The 18,267-nt window shown below is 40.9% G+C and overlaps 1 protein-coding gene across 3 annotated transcripts in view; it reads right to left on the reverse strand.

Annotated features, from left to right (window-relative positions):
• The window catches only part of DIP2C (disco interacting protein 2 homolog C), a 384,520-nt gene that overhangs the window by 139,166 nt on the left and 227,087 nt on the right, over positions 1–18,267 (reverse strand). For all 3 annotated transcript variants that reach the window (XM_039241634.1, XM_039241633.1, XM_039241635.1), the window contains 2 exons: positions 10,782–10,907; positions 1,108–1,317 (listed from right to left, as the gene is read on the reverse strand). In XM_039241634.1, coding sequence (XP_039097565.1) covers positions 1,108–1,317; positions 10,782–10,907 — 336 coding nt within the window. The remainder of the gene's footprint in view (positions 1–1,107; positions 1,318–10,781; positions 10,908–18,267) is intronic.

Consider the following 18,267-nt stretch of genomic DNA (forward strand, 5'->3'; position numbering starts at 1 on the left):
GCGGCAGACACAGGGGCACTCTGCCGACTCCTCCATCAGCAAGGCTGACTTCAACCTCATTCGGGGCGAGCGCCCTTGGGGCAAAGTCCTAAGCAAGTGGTTTGAGTTTCTTTGAACTTTCTCAAGTAGCTAATAATCTAGAAAACTTGTGCATCTGAGATGTTCGTCGAGTAGTTAATTCACTACCTTTACCTGTTTTCTGGATGTGGGTTCTGCAGACGTGGGCTTGCTGCGGCAAGGAGGGCGTGCTGTCAAGCAAGCACCCTGAGGACTGTGTCCTGTGAGCACGGTGACCCCTGCCCACGTGGCTATTGGAAAGGGGTCCTTCCTGAGCTATCCCAGAAACCACAGTCAAAGCACGTAGTTCACTTTGTGAAATATTTTTACTGTGAACTTTCAAAATCTTAATCTATAACTAAAACCAGGTGAGAACAGATCTGGACGCCAGCAGCATCCCGCCCGCACCGGATAAAGGCCTCGCGCCGAGGCACGCACCCCATGTGTCTGCAATTCAGGCAGCACTGTGGCTCGTCCAATGCCCTCTCTTTTCTGCTAGAAATTCTTATTTAACTTCTTTTCACACAACTTTGAAACATCTCAAGCAATGCTTCCTAACTGTGTGCTTGTTCCAACAAAGAGCACCTCACCCATCACTGAGGCCACATACGTCGTAACGTGAACCAGCCAAGAACTTTACCTCGGGGAGAAAGCAGGAGTGAGCTTCCTCAAATGATTCCCAAAGTTAACAGAAAAAGTCACTTTAAAATTTCCTGCCTTGTTTATTACCACTATTAAAATTTCATGCAGAAGCATATTTTGGTGACGTCTGGAGAAGAAAAGACACATGGCTCCAAGTTTCCCTAAGGAACGAGAATGTTTCCTGTACTAGTGGAAAGCTCAAAATATCCTAGCTGTCACGGACACTGGGGACAGTGAAAAGCCAATTTCACAAAACAGAAAGACCAAAGCAGCCGCAGGGTCAGAGCGGGGCTCTGTGCCGTCCCTCGCATGGACTCCGTGGCCGAGATGCACAGACGATCCCTCAAACACTAAGACCACGGCTGCTCAACGGCCACCTGCGTCAGACAACGAGAGCGAGGCACTCACCTATGTGCGTCTGGGCCATGACGTCGGCCAGTCTGTGGGCAGCGCCGCTCCCCCCACTTTGGGTGGAAGAGGAAGAGGTGGTGGAGGTGGTGGAGCCGTGGATGGCCTGGCTGATCCAGTGCTCCATGTTGATGCTGCCCTGGCTGGAGGTGGGCGTGCCCTGGGAGTCTCCCTGCACCGAGCCTTCGTCCTCCGAGCCCGAAGAGGTATCTGTGAGAGACAGGTGTGCTATGCATCACAGCAAATCCCACACACACGCTAGCTGTCCAATGCCTTTTGCTTCCAACACTCTTGAAAAATTACACATCTCAGAGAACGAATTATTTTTTGGTATCATGACTTTTTCATCCAAAACACCTTAAATAAATATGCTACAAAAAAAGGTTTATTTGTTTTTGGGTTTTTTTTTTTTGACATTACAATTTTGGGCAGAGACATACTCACCAATTTTCTCCACTCAACAGTTTGGGAAGAAACCAACTGTCTCTAGGCAGGCTTACAGCAAGCGAGAAGGAAGCACCTTCTCGGAGGTACTGAACTTTCCTGTGTTTCAAAGTGTGACTGTACGCCTTGTTTAGACCTGAGGTACTTCTCTGAGCTACATTTTTATTTATTTATTTTTGAGAGAGAGAGAGAGGGAGCATGAGCTGGGGAGGGGCAGGGAGCGGGACACATGGATCGAAAGCAGGCCTGTGCTGACAGCAGTGAGCCTGGCACAGGGGCTCGAACTCACACATCACAAGATCATATCACCTGAGCCGAGATCAGGAATCAGAGGCTCAACCGACTGAGCCAGCAAGGTGCCCTCTGAGCTGTATTTTTAAATTCTGTGTGAGTGACGTTAACCAGGTGCCTCCCCAAAGAGGAAGCGGTCAGCGAGGATGGTGATGCCAAAGTTAGAAGGACTCCCATCTCTTTCCACCAACACTTTGCTTCCTCCTTTGGGGAGGACAGTATGTCACCACATTACATTACTGTGAATAAACTAAACATGTTTGCTTTAACACTCATTTCTGTTAAACTTTTTCACCATTTACTTGATTTTTCTCTCTGAATACTGTGCACCTTGGATTGGGATCAAACACATTGCTTTTTTTTTTTTTTTCGTTAAAATTAATGGAACTATTTTTAATATGATTTCCCCCAGCAGTGATGTTTTCAAGAATGAAGTACTGGTGTATTGCAAATCGGAAACTCTGTCCCCATTAAACAATGGCCCTCCATTCTCCCCTCCCACAGCCCTGGGAACCACCATTTTGCTTTCTCCTCATACATCTCGGGCCACTTTAACTACCTCACACAAGTGTTATCATACAATATTTGTCTCTTCGTGTGGGGCTTATTTTACTCTGCATAACATCCTCAAGGTTCATCCATGTTGTGGCACACCGCACAGTTTCTTCCCTTACACACTCATCTGTGGATGGACAAGGGGTTGCTTCCATGTCTAGCTTTTCTGAATAATGCTGCTATGAATATGAGTGTACAAATCTCTCTTTGAGATAGTTCAATTCTTTTGGGTATAGACCCAAAAGTAGAACTGCTGGGTCATGTAGCAATTTTATTTTTTAAATAACTGCCATACTTTGTGCCATAGAGGTGGCACCTTTTTACATTCTTACCAAGAGTGCACAAAGGTCCAAATTTCTCCACATCCCCACCAACCACTTGTAATTTCCTGGCTTTTGACAGAACCATTTCTAGTGGGTATGAGGTCTTATCTCACTGCAGTTCTGATTTGCGTTTCCCTAATGATCACTCACGTTGGGCATTTTTTTCGTGCTACAGGCCATCTGTATCTTGTCTAGAAAACCATTCAAGTCCTCAGACTTATGATTTTTGAGACACCTATACTCATATATCCATCCAAATATTATCATCCCCCCAAAAAGTATTCTCATGTTTTACTGTCAATCTTTCATTCCCACCCCACCCTTTCACAAGAAAACTACAGAAAAATATCCCTCATGATATACACACAAAAATCCTCAAGACATTTTAGCTAACAGAATCGAGCAAAATATAAAATGAATAGTACCCATTAGGACCAAGTGGTGACATTTAAAATTAATGTTATGCACCACATTAATAAAGGGATAAAAACCCTAAGTTAACCTTCAAAGTCACAGCATTTTACAAAATCTAAAACTAACTTATGATCAAATCTTTCAACAAAGCAGGAATAGAAAGGAACTTCTTCAGCCTGACACAGGGCATCTGTGAAAACCCATAGCTAACACTGTATTTAATGTTAACAGATTAAACATGCTTCCCTTAAGATCAAGACTAAGGCAAGGATGTCCCCTCTTACCACTTCTATTCAACATTATTTGCAAAGCTCCAGCCACTGAAATATAGCAAAAATAATGACTCCAAGGCATCCAGTTTGGAAAGGAAACATTAAACATTTTATATAGAAAATCCCAAGGAACACACTAAACTCTTTTAAGAAGTTTAGCAAGGTCACAGGCTACAAGATACAAAATATCTTTATATAGATACTAGACACAATTAAGGAAAGACAGTTTGCAAACTGTGAATCTGGTACAGGACTTGTATTCTGATTATAAAAACAACTCTTAACTAGTGAGGAGACAACTCATTTAAAGAATGGGAAAAAGGGTGAACACTTAACCAATAAAAATATATACAAACAGCAAATAAACAGAAGAGCTACAAAAAAAATACAGGCAGTACTAAGTGTGGGTAAGGATGCTGAGAAACAAATCCTCCTATGTTGCTCATGGGAATGTAAAATGGCAGTAGCCATATAGAAACAATTTGGCAGTTTCCTGAAAGGTAAGCATAAACTGTAAGATTTGTTAATTCAACTTCCAGGAAACCACCCAAGATAAATGATATATGTAGATGCAAACATATGTACATAAATGTGGAGAGCAGTATTATTCATAATAGCTCAAAACTGGAAACAAGCTAAATATCTACCGACTAGACATAGTAAACAAAACGTGGTGTATCTATCTAATAGGATACAATTCAACAAGAAGGAATGAAATGATGCATGCTACAAAATGGAGGACGCTCAAAAACTTATGCTAAAGAAGATGCTAAAGAACATATTTTATCATTTGATTTACAAAATGTCCAGAATATTTATAGAGGCATATAAATCAGATCACAGGCCCCCTATGGTTGAATGTCAGAATGCTAATTAACTGCAAATCAGCACAAGGAAACCTGTGGAGTGATGGAAATGTTCTAAAATTAGATTATGGCAATGACAGCATAATCTATATGTTTATTAAAAATCACTGAGTTACACACTTACAATAGGTAAATTTTATGGAATACAAATTACACCTCAAGAAATGCATTAAAGATGAATGTGTGTTCCACAGTATTTGAGTATAATATTCTGTGATAACTATCAGCTGCATCAAGTTAGATGACAGGGTTGTTTTGACAAATTATTAAGAAAGTATTTTCTACATCTCTTATTCTTGATTTTCCTATTTTCCCTCACTATTCCAGTTTCTGCTTAATAAATTATACTGCTCTTTTAGGTATACAAGTATTCATTATTACATCTTCCTGATAAATTGCTCATTTTCCATTATATAAGGTCCCACTTTTTATCTTGTATTACTCTGTCTTGCCATCTACTTTGGTATTGACTTGTTTGCTTTATATTTAATGTTGGCACTGCATATTTTTTCAGCCTTGTATTTTTACTATCTTCATTTTTTATTTAAATGTGTCCTGCTGACTCTCGATCTCAGTGTTGTGAGCTTGAGCCCCATGTTCGGGGTAGAGTTTACTTTAAAAAATATGGCTGTATCTCTTATAGAAAACATACAGATTTATCTTCTTTTTTAAATCTAGTCTGACAATCTCAATCCTTTAACTGGGTGTTTGGTCCACTTACAATTATTGTAATCACTCATTTAGAAGTATGCTAAAATCTAATATTTTGTTATCTGTTTTCCATTCATTCCACCTATTTTAAATATCTGTTGATTTTTCCTGTTTTCTATTAACCACATTTTTTGAGTTTCATTTTATGTCTTCTATTGAATATTACTTGTACTTTTTTTTTTTTTTTTTAGTGGTTGATGTAAGGCTAACAGGTATGCATCCTTAATGGGCCTATATGGGGGTCAATATTCTGTTTATTCTTCAGGTCTGACACTATTAACTTTCTCTTTCACCTCTACCCCCAACACACCTGACACTACTCACTTTCTACTGTTCACATTCTGCCTCCTACTTCACGAAAGTAACAGCCACACAAAAGTACAATTCCATTCACCTCTCCTCACATAGTTGTTTAAAACCAAATTACAATAGGAAAACATAGTATTCTTTTTACCCAATTATTTACTCTTTCCAGTGTTTTCTCCTTTTTACGGATTACATTTTTCATCTAATATCATTTCCTGTCAGCCTAACTGACATCCGTTAGCATGTCTGCAGTGTTCTCCTGGCAACCACATTCTCTCCTTTTTCATGTCTCATTATGTCTTCATTCCATCCTTGTTTATTAAGAATATTTTCTCGGAATAGCAGTTTTGTTTTTGCCCTTTAGGACTTAAAATATGTCTTTATATTGTCTTCCAGTCTCTATGGTGTCTTTATGTAGGTCATTCATCTTTCATGTGATGTTCTCTTATATGCAGTATAGGTTTTCCTCTAATTACTTTCAAGGTTTCCTCTTAATCATTGGATTTCAGCACTTTGACAACTGTAAACTGAAGTGTTTTTTTTTTTTTTGGTTTTTGTTTTTTAACATATCCTGCTTTGGGTTTACTCAACTTCTGGAATCTATAAGGTGGTATTTTATACCAGTCATAGAACTTCTCGACTCCTGTTTCTTCAAATAGTTTTTCTGCTCTCTCCTCTTTTTTCCTTCTTGGGATCCTAATAAAAGTGGGTGACATTGTACCGTAATACTTGAGGTTTTTCTGTTAACTTTAATTATGTCTCTCTACTCTTCAGTTTGGTTTCTCTTCATGCCTCTTAAAGTTTACAGCCACCTTCATCTTCCTTCTCCAATCTGATGTTAAGCCAATCCAGTGAGGTCTCACTTTAGTGAGAACTTTACAGTTCTAGAGTCTCCTCTCCATTAGTTAAAAAAATATTTTCCCTTTCTCTACTCAGCTCACATATTAAGATATTTTTCTTTAGTACTCTAACATATTTTAATTTGATTTCCTGAATATTTATAATCATAGATTTTAAAATTCCATCTTCCACTATATCAAACACCCACACCAGAGCTCTCTGACAGAAATATAAGTCTTATAACATAGTCATAAACCTTCTAATAGCCACATTAAAGAATACATGAATAGATACAATTTTTAAAATGTATTTTTAATACAAAATATTCAAAATATTGTTGTTTTAGTAAATATGAAAATTAAATACCTTCCAGTGACTTTTTTTCATATTAACTCTTCAAAATCTGGCATAAACTTCACACTTAACAGCAAGTACAACTGACACCAGCCACACATGATCAGTGGTCACCAAGAACACAATGAGGCCATCTTACGTTCATTTTATATTGACTTTTTCTGTGGCCACAGATTGCATTTCCTGTATCTCTTCCCATCTAGTGACTGTTTACTGAATAGTAAACATCGTGGATGGTTTGTGGAGGAGACTCTGGATTCCGTAATCTCTAAAGTCTTGTGATTCCTATGTTAGCAAGCAGTATGACACCCAGAAGACTTGGACTGATGCTTTGCTAGTGTGGATCTGTGGAAAGCTCCAGTCCTTTCATCTGCCTGAACTCAGACTCTCTGCCTCCTCAACTTAGCAGAAGCGCTGGTCTTGCTCAAATCTCAACCACCGGGCCGCGGTCTGAAAACTTCTCCAGGAGAAAACCGTAAACCGTGGGCCCCCCTCACCAGTACTGAGGTTCCTCAGTTCGCCTGTCGCTGCTGGATGCCCACGGCCTAGAGACAGCTGTCCCGTCCGTCGGGAGCAGTGCTATAGTTACTTACAGTGCGTGGGTGAGTCTAGTACCAGTTATTTCATTATGATTAGAAACAGAAGTGCTGGCCAATTCTGATGATATTTTTACATGTGAAAACTAAAGGAAAGCTTCACCTGTAAAAGACTGGCAGTGGAACAATCCTCATTAGGATACTGGTCAGTGACCACTCATTTCACACAGAAAATAAATACTTCAGGAATATACTCTGAAGAGCAGAGGACATGAGATAAGTTTTAACAAATGTTATCAGCAACCAAGGAAAAAAGAATGAGAGAAAATAAAGCTTAGTCCCAAGGTTTTGTTAAAGCAAGTATGGTTATAAATATGTAGACTACTGCTATGCACAAAACAGGTTGTATATAAAAATTTTCATGATGATGGAGCTGGCATTTGATTTCATGAAACTATCCCATGTGATTTATCACCAGGACCCTTGAATGACAGTTTACAAAATATATTCCATGGTGTACAAAAAAGGGCTAGTCAAATAATTAAATGCAAATATTTCACCAAAATTATACTTCCAATAATGTCCTTTTATATTCATAAAGACATATGTACAATGTTTGATTTTCTAAAGTTTTGTCTTTCATCATGTACAACAAAATAGCATTTCTGACAATGGATTCAACATGTGAAAAGGCACATACATAATAACATTGTTTCTTACATTTTAAACTCAACATTTCTCATAAAAAAAAAAAGTAGCTCAGAAAAACATCCATCTCTCTGAATACTGTCTAGGTCCAAACATTTAGTTAAAATATTTTTAAGTGGGTTTGTTATCCTTGTAAGTCCATTCTGTTTGTTATAAAAACACATACAAAATGAAACTTTTCACCACATTAGCAGAACATAGAGTCCAGAAAAGAACCCATTTATTTGGTCAACTAATCTATGGCAAAGGGGACAAGAATATGCAATGGAGAAAAGACAACCTCTCTCTTTTTAAAATATCTTATTTATTTTTGGGAGGGTAGGGAAGGGCACAGAGTGCAAGCAGGGGAGGGGCAGAGAGAGAGGGAGACACAGAACCCGAAGCAGGCTCCAGGCTCTGAGCTGTCAGCACAGAGCCCGATGTGGGGCTCAAACTTGTGAACCACGAGATCATGACCTGAGCTGAAGTCAGACGTTTAACCAACTGAGTGGACCAGGTGCCCCCAAAAGACAGTCTCTTTAACAAAAGGTGTTGGGAAAACTGAACAGCCACAGGTAAAACAAGGAAACTAGACCACTTTCTTATACCACAAAGAAAAATGAACTCAAAATGGATTGTAGACCTAAATGTGACACCTAAAACCATAAAACTCCTTTAAAAAGTAGGCAGTAGGCTCCTGGACATAGGTCTTAGCAATATTTTTTGGACAGGTCTCCTCACACAAGGGAAGCAAAAGCAGAAATAAGTAATGAAGACTATCCCACTGAAAAGCTCTGCACAGTGAAACAAACTATCAGCAAACAAAAAAGCAACCTACTGAATGGGAGAAGATACTTGTAAATCATATATCTGATAAGGGGTTAATATCCAAAATAAATATATAAAGAACTCATACAACTCAAGACCAAAAAAAAAAAAAACAACAACAACCAAAAAAGAAACAAAAAAAAAGAAAAATCCAAACCATCTGAGTAAAAACAGGCAGAGGACCTCAAAAGACATTTTCCAAAGAAGACATGCAGATGGCCAACACATGAGAAAATGCTCATCATCACACATCATCAGGGAAATGCAAATTAAGTTGTTGGCGAGGATGTGGAGAAAGAGGAAACCTCTTTCACTGTTGGTGGGAATGCAAACTGGTGCAACCACTGTGGAAAACAGTATGGAGGGTCCTCAAAAAAACATAACTATCATACCCATCCAGCAATTCTGCTTCTGGGTATTTATCAGAAGAAAATGAAAATACTAATTCAAAAAGATACATGCATCCCTATGTCTTTTGTTGCATTATAGGCAAGATATGGAAGCAACTTAAGTGTCCATCAACCGATGAAGAAGATGTGTAATACGTACAAAGGCGTATTGGTCACAAAAAAGAATGAAACCTTTCGACATCTGCAACAACATGGATGCACCTAGAGGCACTGCACTGAGTGGAAGGTCAGAGAAAGACAAAATACTGTAAGATTTCACTTATCTATGGAATCTAAAAAACAAAACAAATGAACAAATAAAAACCAGAAACAGACTCAAATACGGAGAACTGTGGTTCCAGAGGGGAGGTGGGCTGGGGGAAAGGCAGAACACGTAAAGAGGATTAGAAGTTACAAAGTTCCAGGGGCGCCTGGGGGGCTCAGGTGGTTAAGTGCACAACTTCAGCTCAGGTCAGGATCTTGCAGTTCATGAGTTCGAGCCCCATGTCGGGCTCTATGCTGACAGCTCAGAGCCTGGAACCCATCTCAGATTCTGTCTCCCTCTCTCTCTGCCCCTTCCCGCTCACATTCTCATTCTCTCTCTCTCTCACTCTTTCTCTCTCTCTCAAAAATAAACATTAAAAAAAAAAAGAAGTTACAAACTTCCAGTTATGAAATAGATTTAAGTCGTGGGAATGGAAGGCACAGCACGGGGACAAGAGTAACTAACACTGTCCTAACTTCATACGGTGACACGGTGACCACGCTAATCACTGGGAGCACTGAGTAATGTGCATAAATGCTGCATCACTATGTTGTGCACATCTTAGAGTTTAAGTGTGTATTTCTATTACTCTCACTGCTTGCAAACACTCAGGACTCAAATTCAAAACACTCTAAAGAGTATCGTATATGTTCATCTGTTCTTACAGTGCAAGGTAACAGGTCTGCAGAAAAGCAGAATGGCAACAAGGACATGAGTAATGCTGGAAACCAGCTCACAGAAAAAACATCCAAGTAATTTCGGCTCAATACTTTATGTTTTCTCATAGATACCGATGTAATTTAACTTTGCTCTTTACTTTGGTTTTGAAGATCATAAAACACAGACTACAATTATTTAGGTAAAATAAAGAACTTAGGTAGTTATATAAAGGTCAAGATTAAATAAAAGCATAAATATGAGTGAGCTATTACCTTCAACCATTTAATATCAGGGTCAGCAGGCCTGTGGATCAAACTGGCCCTCTGCCTGCCTTTTAAATAAAGTTTTATTGGCAAACAGCCACTCACTGACATGTTGCCTGTTTTCACAGCACAGCAGAATAAGCAGCTATGACAGACACATTATCCAGAGACCAAAATACTACCTGCGCTTTACAGGAAAAGTATGAAGACTCCAAACCGAGGTAACAAGATAAATTTTTCAATTCATTTCGTTTCTTAATACAACCTTACAACATATTTATGTTTTAAAAATTTGAGATTATATACACACTTATCCAAGCAGAGGAGAAGTCCAAAATCAGTTATAACTATAGAGGCACAAACTCTTTCTCTTTTGCTACATGAAGAATTAAGTAAAATTTCATAAGACTTTAAAAGTCCTCATCATTTGTGAGTCTCAGTGAAAAGGTTAGAATACTATTTGTATAGACACATAACTAGTAACATAAATTTTCCCTCCAAGTTTAATATACAGCGTCTATGCCGTTTCTGGACTTCTGGTTCACAGAATCTGAATTAACTGCACCATTACTTTGAAAGCTACAAAGACCGGGACCGCTCGGGCTGGCGGTGAATTAACCCCAGGGCTCGCCTGTCACTGCGGAGAGCAGACAGTGGGCTTGCGGCTCACCTGGAGGTGTGTAGGCGTCCATCGAGGTCTGTACAACCAAGGACCTGCGTTTGGAAGGCATAGGCACTGCCATCTTCCTTTCTTTGTGTTTAGCCAGCGCTGCCTGCACAGCTTCTGTGTGGACGTCTAAAACAAAAAGAGAGCTCAATCACCCCATTGTTCAGGGGCATCCCAAAGGCCCCAGGCTTTTTTTCCCCCGTTCTGTCTGGTTCTGTGAAATAGTTTATCCTACAGAAACTGTCACAAACAGATGTGTGGGGAAGGAAGGAAAAGAAGAATAAACCTGCTGGTTTGAAAGCTGCAGTGAAAGGACATTCAAATTCATTCAGGCTTTTAATTATTCATTTTATTACCCTAGAATCTATACAAATAATCACACACTGGCTGCAGAATTTCTGAAGAATACATTTTTCAAGCCTCATAATGCATTTTGATATTCTGTTAAAGGAGGCACGTACTTACTCCTCACAGGCTGTGGCGATGATTCTCACTAATATTTACTAAGCACTCAGGGCCAGTCACTGTGTTCGGCCTTTTGAATGTATTAAAGCCAACTGTACTCGCCCCACAACTTACTGAATGCCTACTTTGTACGCGTCCTCAGGGCTGGGAGTACAGTGGGGAGCCAGGTGGACAAGGTACTGTATCTCAGGCGGCTCACTGTCTAACGGGTAAGGGACACACGAAAGGCAATCATACCTAACCAGGAGGCCAGGGAAGGGCCCTCGACGTGAGGTGTGCGTAGAAGAATACACAGCCCTTCTGCCAAGATGAGACTCTCCAGGCCATAGAGAAACTCAGCCCCCAGGGATGCAAGATGACGGAGCAGGTGACAGCAGAGAGAACACAGCCATGGGGGGGATGCACCAGGACGACGGCTTTGAGGCAGGGTGGCGGGGGAGGACCAGGGATTTTAGGGAAGGGATGACGTGATGTGATTCTATGCGTGGGGGGAGTTATCCGGCTGCGGTGAAGAAGGCCGCAGGAGAACAAGGCGGAGCGGGAAACAAGCACGACGGCAGCGAGCGGTCAGGCACCGCATGGCTACACACGCTCCTCCACACAATCTCACCAAGCAGGGACTCCGAGGGTTTCACAAGTGAGGACGCAGAGGTATGAAGCTCTCCCAGTTATTAAAGTGCTAGTGGCATTGCTAGGTGTGAACCCAGGTGGGAACACCTATGGTGCCCACACCCTTCACCACCAACCACACCACACTCCAGCTGTTCCCATGGAAACTCTGACAGACTAGCATTTTAGAAGAGGCCACCTAGCCAGTCCCATGGGCCAAATGCAGCCTGCGTCTCTCCTTACAGAGAGTGTGAAAAGACGCTGTGAAAACAAGAATCTATTAAGAGGGGTCAGCATTCATTTACAGGTATGGGGGAGCAAACATAAAATACACATGCAGTGACATGTCCAGATCTTTACTCTGATAAATTTCTATGCATGGAAATTACCTATAGAACCACTACCCTAATCAAGGCACAGGACGTATCTATCAACCCAAGCTTCCTCCACGTGTCCTTCCAATCAATATCCACCCTGAATAAACAGGTACTGTTCAATATTTTGACTAGCTTTCCTTGATTCTTGACCTTCGTACAAACAGAATCACACCGATTTTATACAACCGTTACAGACTCCGCTACAGTGCTATCTGAGTGATAGGTTCATTCGTGTGGTTGCATGGATCAGCAAGCACTTCATAGATTTTTACTGATGAGAACTGTTACAACATATGAATATATCATAATCTGTATTTCTCCAGATGATGGTTATTTATGCTATGTGGCCAAAAACACACAAAATTCACCCACCCAACAATTTCTAGGTAGTCACTACAACTCTGTCAACCACAGGCACATGGTTGTGCAACAGATTCTCAAAGCTCCCCATCCTGCAAAATTGAAACTCTGCAACCTCACCTCCCTCTCCCTCAGCTTCTAGCAGCCACCATTCTACTTTCTACTTCTCTGAGTTTGACTAGCCTAGGTACCTCATGTAAGTATAACCGCGCAGAGTGTGTCTTCTCATGATTGGTCTATTTCTCTTAGCATAATGTCACCAGGGTCCATCTATGTTGTGGCATTTATCAGAATTCCCTTCCTTTTTAAGGCTGAATAATGTTCTATTGTATGGATATAACATATAGTCTTTGTTGATTTACCCATCATTAAATACAGAAGTGGTGACTACCTCTTGGCTGTTGTGAATATGTTGCTATAAACACTTGTGTGTAAGCATTTGTTTGAGTCCCTGCTTTCATTTAGTTCAGATAAACACCCAGAATTGGGATTGCTCAGACTTCGGGGAAGGTAGGGGCGTAGGAGGGTGCCAACCTCACCTTGTCCCATGAACACATCTAGGTAACAGGCACATCATTGCAACTAACCCAGAAAAAAAACCCCAAAGACTGACAGAACAGGCTCTCCACAGGTAATGGTAGACAGGAAACCAAAGTGAAAACAGAAGGCAGGGCAGAGACCCTTCCAAAACCAAACTAACCTTGAGACTAACCACAAACAGGAGGGAGACCATGAGTGTGGAGAAGAGAAGGAAAGACCCCACAGCAACCACCCCAGACATGGGGGACCCTGCACTGGGAAGATGAGGCCCCAAGACATTTGGCTTTGAAAACCAGTGGGGCGTAACTTTGTTTTTACCATCAGTGGGACTTAACTTGGGGTACTTTAAAAATCAGCTGGCTTATCTCTGGGAGAGCCTGAGGCCAACAAGAAACGGAGTTTCTGCCGCTGAAGAGACAGCAAAACACACAACCTTGCCGGGATACAGCATAAAACAGCAGTATGAAAAACTCCTGAGGTACGCAGGAGGGATATTTATTTACTAATCTCAGATCCTGCACAGGATGGGCCTTTAGGAGACTTCTCTAAGAACAAAACAACTGGCAGGCACCATTTCTCTCCCCGCCCCCAGCCTACAGACGTGGATACCCACAGGAACCAGCACCTACAGTGGCCCCGTGGCTTTACTAACAGTACCCCTGACTCCCGCATCTTCCTTCAGCCTCACTCCACCCAACCTGCCCCACTCTGCGGGTGTCCCTCCAAGTGGCTCCAGTTCCCCTTCTGCAACCAGACCAGCGTGTCCAGCTGACACCCGAGGTGCCGCCACCTTTGTCCCTACCCCGTCCAACTTGCCCACCGAGCAGGCGTCCGTCCAAAGCGGCGCCTGCCTCATCTCATTCTGCAAGCAACCCCACCGTGCCCAGCACCACACCAAAGTGACTCCTGCCCTGAGGAGAGGGGAGAATCACCACACACACCAGTCCAACCACAGCCCCAGCAGTGGGCTGGGGGCAGACATCAGGTCTGTGTGGCAGCCCCCCCCCCCCCCGTCAAAAAGCTCACGGGGGCGGGAGGGGCAGCAAAAAAGGAGAGCCCTGGAGTTCAGAGTCACTGCAACCCCAACAGTCCGAGTGGGGCAGACTGCAGGCCTCACCTCCAACAAAAGGCCGTCAGGGGTTAGCACAAGGAGAGCACCTGCACGCAACTGTGACTGAAGCCCAGCACCCAGGCTACGAGGACGCATCTGGTCTGACTCAAGGCAGCCAAGACTGGACTCTGACCAAACCCTGCCCACAACGGGCAAAGAGAGCCATTGTGGGCAACTGGAAGGCAAACGTGGCTCAACCACAACAGCACAGCACATGCAATGCACACAAGACACACCCCTGAAGTACTAGGTTCTGGCCAACAGGGGACACTGTACAGGACACTGAACAGGGCAGCACAGAAATTCTTCATAAGGCCACTACTCTCAACATTAGGAGTCACGGTGGATTCTCCTAACAACCAAAAACAGACACAGAGAGTGAGACAAAATGAGACAGAGGAATATCCCCCAAATGAAAAAACATGAAAAACTGACAGCAAAAGAGCTCAATGAAACAGAGATAAGCAACATACCTGATGAAGAGTTCAAATGGTCATAAAGACACGAGACTTGAAGAAGGAGTGGAAGGTCAGTGAAACCCTCAACAAAGAGATAAAAAAATATAAAAGAACCAATCAGAGATGAGAACTTAATAACTGATATTGAAAATACACGAGTGGGAATAAATAGTAGACTAGAAGAAGCAGAATGGATCAGTGACCTGGAAGACAGAGTAACAGCAAAAGAAAAAGAATAATAAAAAATGAGAAGAGATCAAGGGAATTCAGTGACACCATCAAACATAATAACATTCACATTTCAGGGATCCCATAAGGAGAAGAGAGAGAAAAGGGGGCTAAATATTTACTTGATGAAATAATAGTTGAAAACTCCCTAAATCTGGGGAAGGACAGAAATCCAGATCCAGGAGGCAGAGAAAGTCCCCAGTAAAACCAACCTGAAGAATTCACATCAAGACACGGTGATTAAAATGGCAAAAAAATGGTGATAGAGGATTTTTAAAGCAACATGAGAAAACAGTTACATACTAGGGAAACCTCTTGAGGCTATCAGCTGATTTTTCAGCAGAAACTTTGCAGGCCAGAGGGAGTGGCAGGATATATTCAATGTGCTGAAAGGAAAAACGTTCTGCAGCCAACAATACTCTACCCAGCAAGGCTATCATTCAGAATAAAAGGAGAGCTAAAAAGTTTCCCAGACAAATAAAAGGTAAAGGAGTTCATCACCACGAAATTAGCCTTATAAGAAATATAAAAGGGAATTCTTTGAGTGGAAGGTAAAGATCATAACCAGGAGTAAGAAAATTAGGAAAGAAAAAAATTTCATAGGTACATACAAGCACAATAAAAGTAGTAGATTAATTACAAAACCAGTATGGAAGTAAAAGCATAAAAGCAGTAAAATCAATTATATCTATAAATACTAGTCAATGGATTCACAAAACAATGTAAAGTATGATACCATATGCATAAAACCTGGAAGGAGGCAGTAAAAATTTAGTGCTTTTAGAATGGGTTCAAACTTAAGCAAACATAAGCTTAATATAGACTGCTCCATGCACAGGATATTATATAGAAACCTAATGGAAGTCACAAGTCAAAAAATATTAATATATTTGCAAAAAATCGGGGCGCCTGGGTGGCTTAGTCAGTTAAGCGTCCAACTTTCGCTTAGGTCATGATCACGCAGTTCGTGGGTTCGAGCCCCGCGTCGGGCTCTGTGCTGACTGCCAGCTCAGAGTCTGGAGCCTGTTTCAGAGTCTGTGACTCCCTCTCTCTCTGACCCTCACCTGCTCACGCTGTCTCTCTCTCTCCTAGGAAAAAAAAACAAACCTGGAAGGAGGCAGTAAAAATTTCGTGCTTTAAGAATGGGTTCAAACTTAAGCAAACATAAGCTTAATATAGACTGCTCCATGCACAGGGGATTATATAGAAACCTAAAGGAAGCCACAAGTCAAAAAGTAGTAATATATTTGCAAAAAATAAAGCAAAAGGAATCCAAGCATATCACTAGAGGAAACCATCAAACAATAAGCCAGGAGAGGACAAGAAAAAGGAACAGAGAAGAACTACAAAAACAACCATAAAACAGAGTAACAAAATAGCAATGAGTACACAGCTATCAATAATTGCTTTGAGTGTAAATGGACTAATGCTTCAATTAAAACAGTGGGTGATGGAATGAAAAAGAAAACAACACCCATCTATATGCTGCCTATCAGAGATTCACTTCAGACCTAAAGACACATACAGATTGAAAGTGTAGGGTGGAAGAACACTTATTATGCAAACGGAAGTGAAAAAAAAGCCGAGGTAGCAATACTTAGACAAAAGAGACTTTAAAACAGGCTATAACAAGACACAAAGGACAATACATAACCAAGACAACAACCCACAAAAAGATGTGACAATTGTGAATATCAATACCCTCAACAAGAGAGTATTCAAATACATAAAGCAGATATTAATAAACAGAAATGAAAAAAAAATGACAGTAATACAGTGACAGTATGGGACTTTAACATTCAACTCATCTCAATGGATAGATCATCCAAACAGAAAATCAATAAGGAAACAGTGACTTTGTATGATATAATGGACCAGTTGGACTTAACAGCTATATCCAGAACATTCGATCCAAAAACAGCAGAATACACATTCTTTTCAAGTGCACATGGAACACTCTCCAGAACAGATCATATTAGGCCACAAAACAAGTCTCAAGAAATATAAAAAGACTGAAGTCATATCATGCATCTTTTCTGACCTCAGTGTATGAAACTAGAAATCAACAAGACAAAATCTGGAAAGGACATAAACTGGTGTTAAAAAACATGTTACTAAACAGTGAACAAGTTAACCAAGAAATCAAAGAGGAAATTAAAAAATACATGGAGAAAAATGAAAATGAAAACACAATGATCCAAATTCTTCAGAATGAAGCAAAAGCTGTTCTAAGAGTAAGATTGTAACAATACAGGCCTATGTAAAGAAGTGAGGAATATCTCAAACAATTGAACATTACACCTAAGAAAGCTAGAAAAAGAAGAAAAAAGCCTAAAAGCCAGTACAAGGAAGGAAATAATACATATTGGAGAAGAAATAAATGAAATAGAGACTGAAGCAACAGTAGAACAGATGGATGAAATGAGGAGCTGGCTCTTTGAAAAGATCAAAAATTCATAAATCTTTAGCTGGAATTATCAAAAAGAGAGAAGACTAAAAAATAAAATCAGTAATGAAAGAGAAGAAATATCAACATCAAAGAAACACAAAGAATTATGAGAGACTATTATAAAAAATTATACATCAATAAATTCTAAGAAACATACAATCTACCCAAAACTGAATCAGGAAGAATTAAAAAACTTGAACAGACTAATTGCTAGCAATGAAACTGATCAGTAATAAAAAATCTCCCGGGGCGCCTGGGTGGCTCAGTCGGTTAAGTGTCTGACTTGGGCTCGGGTCATGATCTCATGGTTTATGGGTTTGAGCCCCACATCGGGCTCTGTGCTGACAGCTCAAAGCCTGGAGCCTGTCTTCGGATTCTGTGTCTCCCTCTCTCTCTGCCCCTCCCCTGCTCATGCTGTCTCTATCTCTCTTTCAAAAATAAGACATTAAAAAAAATTTTTTTAAATCTCCCAAAAAACAACTGAATACAAATAAGCAACTAAACTTCAGACTAGTTTCAAAAAGGCAACTCTATGTTTTCAATGACAAAACAATGGCTTAATAAACATTTAAAAATACTATCAACAGTACTCAGAAGATTCCATCAGACTACATACTGAATAATAATGTCAGGTAAAACAACCGGCTGACCCCTTCCCAAGATGCACTATGGTGTGAGAACCCGACCCCTGGGAGAGGCAGGCTAATCCAGTGACAACAAGACACAGACGAGGCGTGGGAAGACGCGAGCTCCCCTGAGGCTGAAGATGAGCTTCAGGGGATGTGATGTCATGAAGGCAAATGGCGTTCCCTGCCCTATAGGTATAACATGTTTAGATCAAAATTTCTGTCTATGTGTTAAGGTGCGGTGGTGTAACCTCGACTGCCACCTC

The sequence above is a fragment of the Hyaena hyaena genome, unplaced genomic scaffold (assembly GCF_003009895.1).
Source record: "Hyaena hyaena isolate Hyena2069 unplaced genomic scaffold, ASM300989v1 scaffold_197, whole genome shotgun sequence".
Classification (NCBI taxonomy): Eukaryota; Metazoa; Chordata; class Mammalia; order Carnivora; family Hyaenidae; genus Hyaena; species Hyaena hyaena.